This window comes from Callorhinus ursinus, unplaced genomic scaffold, assembly GCF_003265705.2.
Source record: "Callorhinus ursinus isolate GAN/ISIS: 27379988/994484 unplaced genomic scaffold, GSC_fseal_2.0 scaffold8, whole genome shotgun sequence".
NCBI classification, from domain to species: domain Eukaryota; kingdom Metazoa; phylum Chordata; class Mammalia; order Carnivora; family Otariidae; genus Callorhinus; species Callorhinus ursinus.
Window position 1 is genome coordinate 36,690,313 of NW_027397070.1, and position 19,798 is coordinate 36,710,110.

Here is a 19,798-nt window from a genome sequence, read left to right on the forward strand (position 1 = left end):
ACACACACACACACACACACACACACACACACACACACACACACAGAGCTCCCATTGTTGCAGCCTTCCTCAGCCTACTGATCCTAATATGGAATGCAGCAGGAAACCCATGATTTCCTGGTACTCGGCAAGCTGGAGGAAGCAAGGGGAAAACTCCATTAAAAAGCCCAGCTTCCCTCCATGTTAGATGTGAAGTGGAAAAAGGGGAAGATTTAGCAGAATTCTACCGTGTCTTCTAGCCAGGCTGGAGAGGGAAAGAGCACAGCGGAAACCCTCAGGCTGTTGAAATTTCTAGACTGCCACGCAGCCCCTAGAATTCGGAGAAAAAATGAGGGTTTCTTAACTCAAACTAGAGGGAAAAGGGACAGATGCTTTTAATCATTCTCCCAAATGTGTGCTACCTTTCCTGACCAGTATGGTAAGTGCGAGGGCATGTGCCGGCTGCCTGGGACAGGTCCGTGTGATCCCAGGCGCCCTAAGTAAGGCAGGGTGATCTCGAGCCCGCCGCTCGCCCGCTTCCCGCGCTCCATGGGCTTCGGGAGAAGCAGGAGAAGCCACAGCAGCTGCCCGGTGCCGGCAGCTGGAGCCGCCGCGATGAGCTGCACCGAGCGCGGTGACAGGCGCTGCGGCTGCGGGGGCACGGAGGAGAAGAAGATGCTCAAGTGTGTGGTGGTGGGAGACGGCGCCGTGGGGAAAACCTGCCTGCTGATGAGCTACGCCAACGACGCCTTCCCAGAGGAGTATGTGCCCACTGTGTTTGACCACTATGCAGGTAAGGGAAGGCGGAAAACCCTGCCCTTGCGGACCGGGTGCGCGATGCGGGCCGCCACACCCCAACTTCAGAGGGGCCTGCTTTAGCTCGCAGGGCAGCCAGTAGGGGCTGCCGGCCTGGCCGCCGCCAGGTCCCGGAGCGAAACACACAGCCAAGGTCCCTGCTGGAACGTTAGGACAATTCGTCCGTCCATTGGTAGCCTCACAACTTCCCCCCCCCTTAAATCAAATGACGAATACTGGGGAAATACCCTGAACTGCCCTCCAGGCTTTGGGGCCAGAGATTTCACACAACGTTCTTGGGAAGATTCATAACTTTTTATGGGAACATTCTAAAATGTAACTGCAACACAATTAAAAAAAATCATCACTAACTACACAACTAGTGAAAGAAGTATTTTTGCCACTTTTCATATATTTACCTCATGCCATTCTTAAATGAAATGGCAAGATTAACAAACGATAGAACATTCATTTTTCTGTAACAATCGGTGGCTGTACTAATTAGGCTTTTATCTTCCTGGGGCTGTAGATGGGCGGGCGGGGGTTAGTACTGAAAGGTCTTAAGTATCTGTTAGGCAGTCTGTATCTTGAATTCAAAGAAACACTTTGAATTAATGTGTTTTTAAAGTAAAAATAAAGAGAAAAATAACATTTGAATCGTTTTAGAGTATGTCCAGAAAGGATTAAATTGGACATAAAATATTTTAAGGCATGACAAGTTAAAATACGGTAGTCACAACTTAATCCTTTCAGTTACTTTTATTTTCTGAGTGTTCTAAAGTTTGTAGGTGTACTTGTCAATGTGATAGCCTATCTCAATTTTCCCATTTTTTTAAAAGATCTTATTTATTTATTTATTTGAGAGAGGGGGGAAAGAGAGCACGAGCAGGGAGAGGGGCAGAGGGAGAAGCAGACTCCCCACTGAGCAGGGAGCTGATGCGGGACTCGATGCCAGGACCCCGGGATCATAACGTGAGCCAAAGGCAGACGCTTAACCAACTGAGCCACCCAGGCGCCCCATCAATTTTTCCATTTTCATTCTGACTTTTTCTCTTAATTTCTAAAACATATCTTATTGTTCCTCAAAAACAAGTTCATGAAATTCTTCAAGTTTACACTACCCTAATTTTATAGCTCTTTTCAACAGAGTGATCAGCTTGGTGAGTTATCAGAGATTTGAGATTTCATAAGAGAAAATTTTCCCTTCCTTCACCTTGGCTTTGGGTCAAGTTCAGCAAAGGAGAAGCGGCCCACAGGAAACCTGTGTGAATGTTGACTTTGCTATGTGGCCATTTGAAATCCTCTCTCTGTTAGGAAGTAGCTTCTTTTCCAGAACTAAACAATCACCTAAGTCCCCTCCTTCTCCTACAGTTACATGATTTATGACAATATTACATAGCAGATTGGGAGAGTACCACAGTACCACAGTGAAAATAATATCCACTTCCCAGAAGGCTTTATATATATATATGTATATATATGTATATATATATATATACATATATATATATTTGTAAAATTAAGAGCAAATTTTAAGTCTAGCTCCCTTAAGCTTTTCCGAAAATATAATGACTGTGACCAGAAAAGAACATTTCAAAGAGAACAGAAAACTTTCACGCTGGGGGGAGGGGGGAAACCAATAAGATTAAGAGGTCCGGGACTTAAGTAAGTTACTAAGATACTTGACATGGAAACATCTTAGCAAAGGTTATTTATTCTATACCCTCTTTCTGCTAGGAAAGGAAAACTGGCTGGTACCTAATTTCAAAAACTTTTAAATCAAAGGTGAGGCCCAAAATTGACTAACGGGAGAGGCCTCAAGTGCTTTTGAAAATGATGTATCCCAATCCCCATCTATTGGTTGAACCAGTTATCAGCCTAGTATAAGAAAAAAGAGGATAAAACCATCTTTAGGGATAAAGTCAACCTATAAAAAATATATTAGAGCTCAAACAAAGGCTCAACTACTAGATTCCACCAGGATGAAATTATTTTATATTTCAAATGTGTATTTTCTTACTGTTATCTGAGCACCAAAGCACCTTAAAGATTTTGGCTACTCTATGGCTTTACCTCTCTTCTCCATATGAACAAGTATGCAGTATCCAGTCCCTGGGTCCTACTGGTGCATTCTGAAATCACAAGCAGCAATTGAATTCCTGAGTCTTTAGAAAATTGCAGCTGAAGTCTGAGAGAGACTATCCCTTGAAGATGTTTCCCTAACAGCTACCCATCCCAGGAAAGTAGAGCTATAACAATAGTAAGGATGGAAGCATACTTGAACATACTGTTCAAGATGGTGGGCTTTGAAGCCAGAGAGCTTAGTTCTAATACTGGCACTGCCATTGCTGTGTGGCCTTGAGCAAGTTACTTAACCTTTCTGTCCCTCAGTTATCACAAGAAAAGAAAAGGGACAATAGAAGTATTAGGAGTGTTTGTAAGAACAAAATAAATTAATACCTGTGAAATTCTTAGAACAGTGACTCACACATGGTGTGCGGTACATAGTAGCTATTATTATTAAGAGTAAGTTCTCTACACTTGCACACAGTTAGGAAAGGAAATTAAAATATAATTAAAAGATAAAGTTTACAGGGGCGCCTGAATGGCTCAGTTAAGCATCCAACTCTTGGGGCGCCCGGGTGGCTCAGTCGTTAAGCATCTGCCTTCAGCTCAGGTCATGATCCCAGGGTCCTGGGATCGAGCCCCGCATCAGGCTCCCTGCTCCGCGGGAAGCCTGCTTCTCCCTCTCCCACTCCCCCTGCTCGTGTTCCCTCTCTCGCTGTGTCTCTCTCTGTCAAATAAATAAATAAAATCTTTAAAAAAAAAAGCATCCAACTCTTGATTTCAGCTCAGGTCATCTCAGGGTTGTGAGATCAAGCCCTGCATCGGGTTCCATCTACTTGAGATTCTTCCCCTCTCCCTCCCTCACCTCTAAATTAAAAAGATAAAGACTACAACAAAGTAAAATACAATTTGAAGAGTATCCTCCAAATGGAGTAGGATGTGATGAGATGTATGTAATGTCCTTATAATACAGTAATCGCATGTATTGATAATTGATAAAATATGCATGGAGTAATAGTAGTGGGATATTAAATTGGGAGGGGAAATAACAGTTTTGAATGAGTGATTGTAAAAAAAAATTAACAACCAGCTAGAAAAAATATTTAAGTTTTATGAATCTTAGTTCTTTTCCATCCACCCAAAAGTACATCTCCTGCAGGCATCTTTCCTCCAGGCATCCTTCTTCTCCAAGCCCCCTTGACTCCATAAGGAGAGTTCCTTGCTCCATCTTCAACCCATCTCCAGAAATTTCTTCACATTTCTAGAAGACGGCTTCCACAATGTAGAGCGATTTATCTGTTTTCTTGTTTTTCCCACTTCCACTGTGCTTGGATCTCCCGAGGGAGACGGTTGTGTCTTGCCAAATCCCATGGTCATTTCTCAGCTCTCATCTTACTGGATGGCTTGGAGGCTTTTTTATGGCTTATTACTGTTTCTTTGCTTGGTTTCTGGGATAACAGCTTCTCCTGGCTTTTATTCCCTTTACTGTCAAATCTTTCTCCATCTCCTCTGCTGCCTACTCTGTCTCTTCCCAAACAGTATATGTTGGCAAACCTCAGTGTTCAGTCCCTCAGTTCCCTTCTTTATTTATCCTCATACCCCAGTTGGTTGTATTTAGTCTCATGACTTTAGTTATTATTTATCTACCAATGGCTCCCACATTTATATCTCTGGTCCCAATATTCCCCAAGACCCAGCCTCACAGATCCAACTGTCCCTCTGAATATCTAATAGGCATCTCCAATTTAACCTGTTAAAACAAAATTCTTTAACTGCCCTAATCTAGTCCTCCCCTAGACTTCCCCATGCAAGTACATGACCACTCTCTTGCACCCAGTTGCTTAGAACCAAAACTTCAGTATTATCATTGACTCCTTTCTTCCTATGACAATACCCCCCACCCTCTCCATTCAAACCATTCATTATTATTCCTTCTTGCTACTGATCAGCACAACATTCAAAATACCCCATCACTTCTCACCACCTACACTGTTTCACTCTTGTCCAAGGCACCATCATGTCTCATCTAAACTACTGTAATCACCTCTCAGTTCCCTGCTTCCAACCTTTCCCCCCTCTAGTCAGCTCTCCACACAGCTGGCAAAGGGGCTATTCACAGCCCAAATCCCCCAATCCCTTCACACTCAGATCCATCATTCATCATGGTCTACAAGGCACTCCACGACTTGGTCCCTGTCATCTCTCCACCCCCATCTCCTAACTCTTCTCTTCAGTTATTCCACTCTAGCCATACCAGCCATCTTGGTATGCTTCGAACACACCGATATCCCACTTTCTTGAAGACTTCACACTTGCCCTTCCCCCAGCCTGACACTGTTCCCCCAGATCCTCTTCAGCTTCAACTGACCACATTATTTAACACATACACACACAAAAACACAAACACACACACACGGAGTCACTCTTTAACCACTTATCCTGCTACATACCTATAACATTTCACACTAGTGGCATCATACTTCTAATTATTTGCTTACCATTTTTATCCCACACTTGAATGGGAACTCCATGAGGACAAGGACTTTGTCTTGTTCATTGCTCTATGTCCAACTTTTTTTAAAAAAGACCCCAACATACAGTAGACTCTCAACAGATAGTTATTGAATAAATGAGTTCATATGTCTTAATCACCTTTGTCCCTCCAGTGCTTAGGTAATTTCTGGCCCATTGAAACTGCTGAATAAACGAACAGCTGGTCCAATCTTTAGGAACGAATATGTTTAGAAATTTATTAAATTTATTCTATTTTTTAACTATTTTGTTCACAAGTATCATTTTATCTCTACTGGAATTGTAACATGGCATTTTTTCTTGACCCAAGCGGCCAATGTCACATCTGTTGAATAATGTAACTCTGCAATGCATAAATTTCATTTGGAAACAGATGAGCTGCAAATTGCTCCATAAGCATTATATTCAAAAGCCTACCTAAATTTTGAGAGGCTCCCTCAAAGACTTACAGCTCTTATATACAGAGCATGCTTCAGAGTGACCCCAAGTTCAACCAAGGGCTAGGACTAAAAGTTAGGGGCAGCAGGATGAAAGTAGATAGGGCCACTCACGCTTCTGTTTCATAGAACATATGACATAAGGATAACACTTCCATTTTGTGTTTTCTTAGATTGTGTGTCAAGTTAGATTGTCCATGGTTTATATGTCCATGTACACAGGTGTGTCAAATAAGCCTGTTCACATTGGAGCCTGTGCACGGTGTACCTCATTCACCATTTCCATCAGCCTCTGGCTTAGAATTGATTTTGTCTGTGGCCCTTTCTTCTATCACCCGTCCCTCCTAGAATTTGTCAAAAAACCACCTGTGTTTCAAAACTCACTTTTGAAGTCACTATTTGCAAATCCAGCCATCTATGCAGGAAATTCACAGGATTCATGGGGGGGATGGAATCTAGCTGTTCTATCAGCTGAGTGAGATGTAAAAGGAAGTCGTTTTCACAGAGAGCTGAAAGTCAAGTCTAACTTTTTCACTTAATTAAATGGTGATCCATCCAAGGTAGACTTAATCACAACTTAATGGCCAGAGCAGGGGAAACTGTCCAATCCACCAGGGAGGGGGAGTAACACAAAATAATAGAAAGTGAATAAAACCTATTCCTGGGCCTATAAAGGTTCGTGACATAGTTCTACCCATTTGGGAATATTTACTCAGGAGTTTCTCTTTTGCTCTTTCTGAAGACACCTGAGAATCTCTAGAGAATGGATGAGATTCATTTTCTATAAGCTAAAAGGAAACCTGAAACAACTCTCATGGGACTATGAACTAAATCACCAGATTTTAACCTTAGATGAAAATATAAAAGAAGTTTGTGTAAGAGGAGACAAGAATGGACCAGTGGACTCACTTACTCTGTTCCTTCTAAATGCAATGGGGCTCAAAAACACAAAATCTTGTAGGTATCCAACCTTCCAATATCTCCTTTTGAGGGGGTATAATGTGTGGCTGATGCTTTTGCTGGACGCTTGGAGGTCACACCAAAGGGGCAGTGGCGGGAATCACACGAACAGTTTCTTCCACCCTGAGATATGCTTCTGGAAGCAAGCACAATCAGAGGCTTCAAGGATGCAAATTACACTCGGAAAGCCAAAGCGAACTGCAGGGACTATGAATTGTGAGCTGCAGCTCTTGGGAGTAAGAAAGAAGAACAGAAGAGGGATCAAGAAAATTAAGTATCTGTAACCCAAAAACAACCATGCTCCCAGGATTGGAAACAGCATCTGCAGTTCTCTGCAGTCCTGCATTCCAGTTTTAGTTGGCAACAAACCAAGGAGCGAGACCAATTCAGGCTTCAGTGGACAGGCTCCCTGTGACCAAGACACTTAGTTCCACATGGCCTAACTCCCTTCACATCCAGGCTAGGAAATCCTTCATAAAAGTTTACTACCAACCTGCCCATGGAGGTTGGGCTTCAGGGAAACAGTATTTTATTTCTGGAATAGCTTTTTCAAAATCTGCCATTTCTCCCTCTTAGTGTGAGACAAATAACAAATTTGGCTCAGGGATGGCCCAGCACATGGGACATTTATGTTTTGGGTACAGCTGGCCTGTTTTAAAAAGGCAGCATGAATATGGGCAACAAACATAAGACCTCTCAGGAAAGGACAGGTAAGAAAACTGAAGAGAAACACTCTCCCTCATCAATCCTGAGCACAAGACTTCAAGGGCCTATGACACAGACCCTACCCTCTGTGTACGGATGCAGATGCTGATATGACGCTGAAAATTTACCTTCCCACATACAAAAATCCATGCCACCTGCTGGGTTAGTCAGCAGAATCCAAACAGTTAATTTTCCGGGTGTAACTCAGTCAGGATAAATTCCATCATGAATTCAATAGAGACCAACTGTGAGTCACAGAGTGGCCTGGCATTGTTCCTGAAAGCTCTGAAGTCCACCAGCTTCTTGAATGTGTCCAATTTTCATGAAACAAAAGGACTTGATTCATGTGTATCCACCTGGTTTTATTTCCACAGCGCTTATTTCCGGTGCTCTTTGTTTCCGGTGTTAGCAGGAGTCTCTAGGGCCATGTGTGATCCAACAAGCAGTGTGGCAGTGTTAATTATGAAACTCAAGTGTCACCAGTACATGTACTAACAACAATAACAGTAGCTGTACACTTCCAGAGTCTTTGCTATGATTCAGGCATATTTGCGATATTTTCATACATCAATTCACTGCTTCCTCACAATGCTCTTGTGAGGTATATTCTTTTCCCAATTTTACTGATGAGGAAATCAAGGCACAAAGATATTAACCAATATGCCCAAGGTTAAATGGCTTGTAAAGGAGTAAATGGAAGCCATGAAACAGTAAACAAACAACATAAGCAGTGTAGAGCATTATAGCTATTAACGTTAATCAAAAAGCCACTGTTAGGGTATGCTAACCTAACCCAAACATGTAAGGGATTAACACCACGGCAGGGTGTTTCTTGCTGATGTTACGGTCCTGGGCAAGTATTCAAGTCAGTGGGGCCACTTCCCTCCATTTAGTCATCTAGACACCCGGGCTCCTTCCATCTTGTGACCCTGCCATCCCCTGAGATCTCATACTTATCTGCATCCACCCAGCCTAATGAAAAAGAACATGGACAAACTCAAATGGAAAGTTTTGTGGGCCAAACCTGGAAGTGACAGACATCATTTCCAGTCACACTCCAGAGGACGTGTAAATGAGACCCGAGGCCACGCCTCAGTCTAAGAGAGGCTGGGATAGGAAACCCACCTACAGGCCCAAGAGAAGGAAGAATAGATTTTAGTGGAGACCAGGCATCTCTGCTTGTATCAGACTCTCCAGCCACTAAATATCCTTCCACACTTTTCCCCCATGTAAAACCAACTTGCCCTTTTCCACAGAAGGACCGCCCAGAGTCCTATTCTGTCACCACACCAGGTCAGAGTCCAGTGCTTGCAGGTGATACACAGCTCTTTCCATCTGATGGAGACATGGTTCCTTGTGGTGCAATAGGAGATTCATCATCTGCCCCATTTATACAATCACCCCTTAAACAATGGTAGAACAGGGATGGAATAACTAAAATTTTCAAAACCCCTTCAGAAAAGGAAAGAATGGGAGACACATGGCAATAACAGAATCCTGATAGCAAACACTGGGAAGACCCTCTGTGCTGTCAATGGAAGAAGTTTCTGGGAATTGACCCTGATGCTATTCTCTGGGAGGAGAAATTCAGGCTTCCTTTAGTCTTGACTTTGCATCCATTAGTCTTGACTTTTCCTGGCTCGGGTCTGGGAGGTTCTTCTTGTTCATCCATTGCCCTCCGTGACACACATCTCAATGAGGCCTTTGGGAGCATGTTTTCCTCGGGGACTACAGCACTTTCACAGCCTGCTTCTTGCTTGTACAATTTGGGGGCTCAGGGTCGTTTTATAGCTATAAGCGTATTCAGTCCAAGTTTGGCATTTCTTCGGAAACACAAGTCTCAAAAACTTACCAGGTTTCTGGTAAATTCCATGGACCAGTAACAACATCCAAGACCAAAGTATGTCTTCCTTAGACATGCTTCTTAAACATACTTTATTTGTCTGCCTCCTGTAACCAATGTCTTTTGTTTTTCCCCTCAAATTAACAATAGCCACCAAGAGGCCATAATAAAGCAGTAGGCTTAGATGCAAGGGATTGTGTCTTTGACACAGATCTGATTCTCCTGCTTAAACAGAGAAATGGACATTTATGGCTCCTTTTTTAATTGTATCTTCTATTTGTGGAATCCAAAAATAACCAATTTTACAACTCTGTAAGTCCATCAATACCTGTGTTCTATCAATCTCTGCTTAAAAAAAACAACCAATTCAGCTCTTTTCTTTCCTAGAACACCTTGCTAAACACAATAAGTAACAATTAACATACAATAACAATCTGGTTTTTCCCAGTCTTTCCTTTGAGTGCTACAGACACTGTAGGAACTCAGTTTACCTTCCAGGTTTCACAGATAATAGTTTTTGCAAAACTACAGTCTTGCCACAGGAGAGCATAGATCTTGATCTTTCCAGACTCTTTTTTTTTAACCACTTTCCACTGAACAGCGAAGCCAACAGTACAGTTTTGCTGTTGTTGTTTTTTTTTTTAGGTTCTTGTAATGACACCACACTCAATAGACTAGGATACTGTAACAAATAGACTCGAGCATATAATGATTCAAACTATTAGAATTCTATTTCTTGCTCATATGACAGGCTGGGCAAGTGTTCGTGTTGATGAGATGGTTCTGCCCCATGTGGCCATTCACGGACTTTTTCCCATCTTGTGACTCTGCTGTTACCGGGGGCTTAATAGTGCCATGTGTCGAGACAGTGGACGATAAAAGAATAGGGAGGAGGGAGGGCAAGGAGCAGCGGTGTGGGCCAGATTTACAAGTGGCGTGCCTCACTTCTGTTCACACTTCATTACAGAGAAGTTAGACCCTGGGCCACATGTAATTGTGACAGAGGTTAGCTTTATGCCCAAAGAAAAGGCAAACAGATTTTACTGGACTCCTAGTGATCTTTACTATCATCACTAAGTTGAGATTTCTTCTGCCAAATATAGTAGACCCACATAAACAATAGAAACTGCCCTAAGCACCATATTGAATGAGGTGTTTATTCTGCTACAAATGACATGCCTGTATTTCCCAAACTTGCCTGCTCATCAGAAAAACCTGCTTGTTGAAAATGCAGATTCTTTAGTCCATGCCATAGCCTTAGTCTGCTATATCAAACCCACTGAGAGAAAGAGAGATAAACATAAATTTCAACAGGCATCCTAAGCATTTCTTACTAAATGGAATCTATGAAACTTCCATTTCACAGTTGAAAATCTTTTGGATATCATAAGGTCATATAGTTCAATCTAATGTAATTTAGCAAGTTCAGAAGACCTTTCTTTATACTATAAGGTGCCTATAAATCAAGTCAAAAGGGACAGTTCTATGATAAAACATGATAAAACATCCATCAGTAAAAAGCAACTTAAAAATACATATCCACATATATAATTTCTTGACTTGGGAGTTTCTGACAAGCAAAGTTGCATAAAACAGAAAAGGCCTTTAGAACCTCTCAGAAACAACTAGCAAATTCCTAAATGAGGACCAGAGTGCTCTCGTCAAAGACCTGCTGTCAAGGCTGGGCATAGAGAGATCCCGGAAGAAAGAGAATGCGTGAGGCTAAGACTCAAAAAGTGTTGGGAGAGGGCTGGGGTGGGGAGGGCGGAGAAGCCCCAGAGCTCCGAACAGAGAGGAGTAGGAATTGTAAGACAGCAGACAGGGGCCAACTAAGCAAACTGGGGTGCCCTGAGCACCAGCTGCTGGGAGAACAGCCTCGGCCGTGACTGACAAAGTCCCACAACTAATCTCTCTGTTCACGGAGCCTGCTGTTTGGAAAACAATCATTGGCCTGACTGGGAGACTGTCGGTGGGCTCATTGAGGGAAATTTTAGAGAACGCCTCCTCTCAGGGGAAGAAGCAAAGGAGTCTTAAAAAACAGGAAGGAGCCAGGGACCCTGGGGGTGGTTTTGGTGTAGCTCTGGCCGTCTTGGATGCTCTGTACTGTTCTTACACAACCACCCAGCCCTACGCTTATGAAATGAACATAAACATCTGTTTCCCCTCGGCCAATCCTTCTGTTCTTTACGCTTTGACCTACATTCGGGAAAAACAAAAATGGAAAACCTCTTAAAATGCAGTTATTGAGCATCCAGAAAGGCTCCTCCCTGGGCTAGAATCCGGTTCCTGAAAGAGATAGCATGTCAGTTCTGGGGGAGGCAGAAATCTCAGAACTGGGACTCAGGCACAGTTACCGGGTCAACCAGTTGACAAACAGTCCTGCTAGTGGGGACCCAGCCTTCCTTTGGAGTTTCTCCAGCTGTTTTAATACAAATTAGCAAATCAAGCCTCAGAATGTGATTCTGCTTGCCAACAGGGGAGAAACAATGCTCTGTGTGGCCTGAGCAGAATGCAAGATAGTGAACAAAACTGCTTCCTGATCCTTTTGCAGGAAAATCTACAATTGATTAGTAAAAATAGTAATTTGCAGGGCGCCTGGGTGGCTCAGTCAGTTAAGCCTCTGACTCTTGATCTCAGCTCAGGTCTTGATCTCAGGGGTGTGAGTTTAAGCCCCATGCTGGGTTCCATGCTTTGCATGGAGCCTACTTAAAGAAAATAAATAATCATAATTCACTAATACTATTTAGCTAAGTATTTAGTACGTGTCAAACCCTGTGTTACTTTTGCTTACTTCTTTGAGCCCCACAATTTCTCTAGGTAGTAAGTATCTTCATTTCATGGATGAGAAAACTGGAACTCAGAGAAGTCACCTGTCCAACATCACAAGGCTGGGAAGTGGCAGAAAGGATTCAAATCTATGAGCTCAAACGTTATCTTCTCAGTGAGGCCAGACCACTCGGATTAAAGAAGGCTTCATTTTAAGACCTATTTATTTCCTCTGTAATTACTATCTTATTTGTTTATTTAATTGTCCATTTCTTGCTTCCTTCTAGAATGTATACTTCACAAAGGCAAGCTTCTTTCTGTCTTGTTTTCTCTTATGTCCCAATGCCTGGGGATGAGCCTGTGACACAAAAGACACTCAGAAATGTCTACTGAATGAATGAAGGAAGGAAGGAAGGAGATCCAAGAGTCTCACAGTCTTAACCACTGCACTTACACTGAAGTTAGCCTTCTATGTGAATAGTTAGGATAATTTTCTATGTTGAAATCTGATCCTCCCACATCTTAAAAGGATATATCCTAAGCATCATAAACATACATTCATAAATATTGTATTGGCTTGGTTTAGAACTTGCAAAACAGTTTTATTTTTCTAGGGAAAAAAATTCTAAAATATTTTGTTCTAGTCATATTTTCAACTTGTGAGATCTGGGGGCTTCAACCAGGCAAAAGTTGTTTTCCTAATTATATAAAGGAGTTCTGTTTTATCTCTGTTTTTTGGATGTTATAGAGACAAAAAGAAAAGCTTAATTCCTTAAAGTATATGCCATATAACTTTTTTTTTCCAGATAATGAGATTAATTATGAGGAAAAACAGTAGGTCAATAATCTCCTTAATGTATAACATGTATAAAACTCCAAGGAATTATGAATGATATTTATAAAATACAAGCATTCATTAGCTAGAAAGTATACTAATTTTCAGATGGTATGCTTGCAAGAAATGCAATGAACATGTTTATATATATTAATACTGAGGCATTTTATACTTGCCAAAGTAAGAGATATGAGAAGGAAACTGGCTTCTCTCTCTCTCTCAAGAGTCCTCTCTGCTCATGTTGGATAAACGTGCACTATGAACCCTAAATGCTTCTTTCCTCAACTAAAATGAATTTCACATGACATTTGCCATAGTTCAAGCTGGTAAATAAGAGCCCTTAAGAATTTTCCATAGTAGGGGCACCTGGGTGGCTCAGTCGTTAAACATCTGCCTTCAGCTCAGGTCATGATTCCGGGGTCCTGGGACCGAGCCCTGAGTTGGGCTCCCTGCTCAGCGGGAAGCCTGCTTCTCCCTCTCCCTCTGCCCCTCGCCCTGCTTTGTGTGCGCACATGCATGAGCTCTCTCTCTCTCTGTCAAATAAATAATCTTAAAAAAAAAAAAGAATTTTCTAGAGTAGACATGTTTTAACCAAACTTTTCAAATGAGATATTGAATGTTAAATCTTAAGTGTCAATATTAGGTACAAACTTTGCTTTAGAAGTTTTATTCTATTCATTCCATTCATTTACCCTCTTACTAATTCTCCATACCAAGACCTTCCTTTTAGATAAACGGAATCCAACAGGCAGCAGATCCAAACTATTTCCTCTCACCCAAGCTCAGCAAAAATGGAGAACTCCTTATTATCATCCTCAGAATGATGACTCTTAATATATTTGAAGACTGAGGAAATTTTCCTCCTTCTCTTCAGACAATACTCCCAGATCTTTCCAACTCCCTTCATAGATATCTGACCTTGTATTTCCCCATTTTTAATGGGTAGCTTCTCACAAATTCAGTTTCAGTCAGTCATTATCAGCTTGCCTTTCAAACCCATAGCTGGCACACGGTAGCTTTTCTAATGGTTCCATAGGAATGGGCATCTCATCAAAAGGGTTATGTACAGTCATTAACAGGAGGTAAAAATCTAAACTAAATACTCTTTTCAAGCACTTCTGTCTTTTGTTTTCTTTTTCGCTTGTTATTTAAGTAGGCCAGTCTGACTAGTGTAAAGGACTGAAGCTGTCAATAGAAGAGTACTGCATTTCTCCCCCAGCATTTTAATACGTCTCTGTTAAGTTTTTCCCAGGTTTATCTACATCACAATATCATGTTAAGGCTTTCAAAACACGGGATTTCTTCGAATCCCAGAATTAATCTTGGCTCCATAGGTCGACACATTTTTCTGTATTCTAGGAGATATCTTGGTCCCTGTGGTTACCATAGATCACTGTGTTTTATAATACTGAATACCCAATCATTGTAACAGGTACGCTAGTCTTACTAGGATTTAGTATGCAGCAGACTACAAATCATCCTGAATGACTTTTATGCTTCATTTACTTTCTACCCATTAACACATTAAAAGTTTATTTAGCCAGACATTCTATTTGGCAACCTCACCAGTTACCACAGATTGAATGTCAGTTTCACAAAAGACATCTTATTCCAGGGTAGTCTAGAGCTCAGCTTTTTCTGGATACAAGGAGAATCTTAGGCTCCAAGCTATAAGACTTCTGGGGTACCTACAAGAGATCGTGAGTTATTTTGGACCCTACTACATCATCAACTAACCTTAAGTATAGTAATTTACACAGTAAAAGAAATTACTTCACATCATGCCTAGTTTGATACATGGGTCCTCAAATGATTTCTAAACTTTCAAGTTAGAGCTTACAGTGATGGGGAAGGAATGGAAGGGGGTCAGGAATATAGATTAACAGAACTTTCAAAGCATCCACAGAACATTTGGGAAAACACATTTTATTTGCCTTCAATGTCACAAGGAGCTAGGAAACCGCCCCCCAACAGATTTCCTTTCTGATTGAATCACTACCTCAGCCTCCCCATCTTTCACCACCTCATGAACAGTTTAGAAGCCTATTCCCTGTGAAGTGAGGAAAAGAATTTCTATTCTACTGACAGAGACACTTGGCTCTGATTTTAGAGCCAATGTCTGGCATTCCCACAAACCCTGCAATTAACTCAGAGCCCAGAGAAAAAGCACCAAGTAAAGCATTTCGAGGGTGAGAAGGATTAGCCCACAGAATGATCTATTTGTCCATTAAAAGTTGTTGCCATTTTTCTATTTCTTTGTAAATGGACACCAACAAACCTTTAAACAAAGTATCTTTGAAAATGGACACTGCAGAGGATTTAATGCACATTTTTTTTCTTTTCATGGTTCTTAAAATCAATAATCTGCCATTGAAAGATATATGGCATACTCAAGAAAGAGCTTCATAAAAATTGTTTTTGTTCTTATTTAGTCTTTCCGTGTTCTCCTACTTCCTTTTTTAAAGGATCCCAAACTTTCTGTGGTATATGCATTAAGAGTTTCCCTGCCCCTCTGCAGTACCTTCATCCAGTGAATTCTACATGAAAAGAATATACATCTTTTAAGAGAAAGGCCTTGTGGTATATTAACTTGACAAGCAGCCCCTGATCAGCCAAATTTCATGCTAATACTATTTAAATTTTGTCCTTTATTAGGGAAAAAAATACTTCAGAAATATTTTAATGGTATATGTGAGAATCATAGAAATTCAGTTATGGAAATGATACTGTGATGTAAGAGAAGTCAGAAAGGGCTGCAGATCTCTGCTGTGGAATAATGCAAGTCTACCCCTGAGCAATGTCTATCCAATCTATGGAAGGAGAAAATTAAGTAAAATTTTTCTCCATAATTCTTCAAGGACAGGGTTATTTCAGCCCCAAACTCTCAGGACTTTTTCTACCAAGACCCACTAGGAGCCTTTCCTCAGTACAGAGGGTGATCCTCCTCTATTACTCCCCAAATTTCTGCTCTTTTCTCATTTTTTTTTTAGAGGGGGTAGAGGAGAGGGGCATAAGGAGAGGGAGAGAGAGCATCTTAAGCAGGCTCCACACCCAGTGCAGAGCCCAACGCAGGGCTCGATCTCACGACCCTGAGATTATGACCTGAGTCGAAATCAAGAGTTGGACGCCCAGCCGACAGAGACACCCAGGTGCCCCATCTGCTCTTTCCTCATTTTAACATCAAGTCTCAGAAACATAAAGTTTCTTGTATTCTAGGGATGAAGAGAAGCACAGGAATGCCTGGTCTTGGGAATCCCTGACTGGGTAACTCCTTCTCCCTCCCCAGGAAAGGTACCGTTGGAAGGCAAGGGCTGCCTGGAGTTCTGATCCATTAAGTCAGAGCAGGTGTGTCACGTGAGAGCTGCAGTTCTTAGAAAACATCTAAGTGTTGCCCCAATTACAAAAGACTGCCAAACTCCTTCCTCCTTCATGCACACTGTTGCTCAATGACCAAAGACACAGACATTCAGAAGGCAGAATTGGAATTTTGTACTAAAGAATCTGGCATTATGCCTATCTCTAATATCTATATTGTCATGCTCGGTCTCTTGAGGCAATAAAATCCCCCAAGCTTTCTTCCTCCTTCTCTGCTGTCTCTTGGTGGTGTGAATACCCCCCTTATAATTACTGCTTTTCTCCTCTGCCAGGCTCTCCTTACTAAGGCAAGGCACTTCTCCCCGTCATACATGGGCTTACAGTAGGCACTGGATTATAAATGTTGATTATATTTCTAACACCAAAGAAAGGATGTAGCACTTTTTCCAGGATCAGGAACAGTGGATGCCCTAGTGATGACAAGTGCATCAGACATCATCACAGACGCCCAAGATAATTGTCTTAAACCATAAAATGAGAGATTTAGACCAGAAAGGTTTAAATATGACCTTGCTGTACCATTTCCAAGTGGTTTTAGCATCTCCCCCTTCAAAGAATCTGAGATGATTTCAGTGTGAATGGACCCACTTCATAATGGGAGTGGCCTGGTATTGTGCTGGGTCTGAATGCCAAGAGAACAAAGGTAGAGGAATGCAACTTCAAAACGGGTTTTATTTTTTTTTATTTTTTTATTTTTTTTATTTTTTTTAAAGATTTTATTTATTTGAGAGAGAGAGAATGAGAGATAGCACGAGAGAGAAGAGGGTCAGAGGGAGAAGCAGACTCCCTGCCGAGCAGGGAGCCCGATGCGGGACTCGATCCCGGGACTCCAGGATCATGACCTGAGCCGAAGGCAGTCGCTTAACCAACTGAGCCACCCAGGCGCCCTCAAAACGGGTTTTATTTCTTGCTCTCTCCTCACCTCTGTGTATCTGGAGAACAAAAATGAGCTAGGGAGGAGAGAAGGAGGGCACTGAGGAGACCGTACTGTTCTAAGCTCAACAATCATGGTTGATAACAAGTGCTAAGAATGAGTAAGAGCAGAATTTGGGACTCGCCGCCAGATAAATGGACCTTAAGTTTGTTTCTCATGGAATTCAAAGCTGAAAGCCACTTGTGCAGATGTTGGGGGCACTTCCTCCAGGTGTTATCCACACTGCTGTGCAGAGTTGAAAAGGAGGAAATTATGATCAACTGTGGAGACTACTGCTACAGTAGGACCTATTAGTCTAAGAAAGAGGTCCTCTGGTTCTGTCTGTTTCTAGGTCCCCAGAGCTTGTCTCTGCAGTGAACTCCCAACATTGACAGATGCTCTTCTTTCGCATTACAGATTTTTTTGGTCTCATTTCCATCCCAGCTCTGTAGTTATGCATGACATTTTTATCAATTGGCCTACTCTACCATCATCCTAGGTGATCCACAGAGGTGCACAGGGGGAGGGAACACATATAGTGAGTTGATTATTGCCCAAATGCCTCATTCTGTCACCTACAGGTCTGTGTTTTCCATCCTGGGAGGTTACTATCTGCAGACTTTCATGAGAAAGTTGTGAAGTAGGCAGAGACTAACTTTCATACCAATTTTATCAGCTCAAGGCTGGCAGCAATGTTTTCAATATGAGCATTCCAACCCTGAATTTCATGGACATCTCTGGAAGACTGAAATATAAGTATAATCCAACTCATTGCTGATACTGAATCTGTGTGTGTGTGTGCGTGTGTGTGTGTATGTGTGTGCGACAGAGACAAACAGAAACAAAGATAGAGAAACCCTAACCCTCTTGGTAGAAAAAAGAAGGAAGGATAGATATTAACATATTCCTCAGGTACCCATTACACAGCTGTGCTTTTCCAGTTGGGGTTCTCATCCCTATAAGATAACTTCAACATGTCTGTTTGTTTTTAAGAAAAGATGGTATTAGGGGCACCTGGGAGGCTCAGTTGGTTAAGCATCTGCCTTTGGCTCAGATCATGATCCCAGGGTCCTGGGATAGAGCCCCACACTGGGCTCCCTGCTCAGCAGGAAGCCCAGCTTCTCCCTCTCCCTCTGCCTGCCACTCTCCCTGCTTGCTCTCTCCCTCTCTCTCTCAAATAAATAAAGAAAATCTTTAAAAAAAAAAAAAGACGGTATTATCCTTAAAAGCTCTTTAGAAATGTCTATAGTCTCATCAAACAATTTCACTCTGCCACAAGAGCCTCTAAAAATACCTTGTTGAGTAAATTTATTACCACCATAACCCTCTCTAACATGTAATTTTTCACTGAAACCAGGTATCTATGAAGTAACCTGTCTTCTTGGTAACACAGTGTTGTAGGGGTCCCTAAGCAACTAACTAATCTATATTAGCCAAACATTCCCAAGAAATCACAAATTGTATAATGTACATGAAAGCATTTTTTGTGTTGGAAAATACTATCAAATGTTATTGTTTCCTACTAGCAATAAATCACTTTATTTATTAAATGCACCAGAAGTGTAGAATGACATGATATAATTAGCCACAAAGTACAGCAAAAGCATAAAAGTACATACATCCTCTTTCCCAGGACTGCATCTCTAAGAATGCAGTTAATCCTGATTTGCCCCTTCACACATTCATCCGCAATGTGGATGTCTGAGTGCCCAAAATAGGGCTCAGAACCGGAGGTATTGCTTTCTACACTGTAACTTGTACATACAGCCCACTTGTTCCTCTGAGGGATGGAAACGCCTCAGAACTGTGGGCATTACCTCAGTAGCAGGTGTGAGGTGGGGCTGGGAGAGGGTCTCCACGGCCCAGATCACCCAGCTGCAGTACCAGAAGAATCGTTTCTAATCAGGAATGTAAATCCATTTTTACGACCTTAAAAAGACTCACAATGAGAACATTTGGATATTAAAACACTCTATTCTAAAGACATAATTGTAATTGTACTATTTACTATTGATAATATACCTCAAACAATCTATTGCCTAGTGAAAAATCCAGGCCTACTCTACCAAATTCACAGAATAGTTAATAAGTGCAATTAGTCCCTGCTAGGATGGATCCAAAAGTTAGTTGTTTGGAAGACTGCATTTGTTTCCCTCTTGATTTCCCTAGCATTATCTGACTTCTAAAGTTAATGCTCACCCTTTTCCCATAACCCCACCCTGGGGGCCTCTTGCTAACTCCCAGACTTGTTCTTCAGACCCTCAACGCATCACAATTTGGGAAGTGATTGGGGTCCATCTTCAAGGAAAAGCATTTTCCCCAATTGCATCCAACTATCACTTAAACAACCCTTATCAGTTAAACACCTATAATTTATACATTTTTAAGATACAGTTGGGAGTTGATGGAGGAGAAAAAGTTTCCCTGGGACCAATATAAATTGCCTCAAGCTTTCCACGAGAGAGCTATATTTGCTATCAAAGAAAAGAAGACAAAAAAGTAACTTGTAATAATCTCATCCCTATTTTCATAAATAATGAAATCTTTCCCTTCTCAATTTCAACTCTAAGATACCTATTGAGAGCTTGTGA

General features: G+C 41.7%; 1 protein-coding gene across 1 annotated transcript in view; it reads left to right on the forward strand.

Moving 5' to 3' along the window:
• The first annotated feature begins 69 nt into the window (after window positions 1-69).
• The window catches only part of RHOJ (ras homolog family member J), an 80,406-nt gene continuing 60,677 nt past the window's right edge, over window positions 70-19,798 (forward strand). Inside the window, exon 1 of the mRNA XM_025870497.2 lies at window positions 70-772. Within this exon, the coding sequence (XP_025726282.1) occupies window positions 529-772 (244 nt within the window). The 5' untranslated portion in view covers window positions 70-528. The remainder of the gene's footprint in view (window positions 773-19,798) is intronic.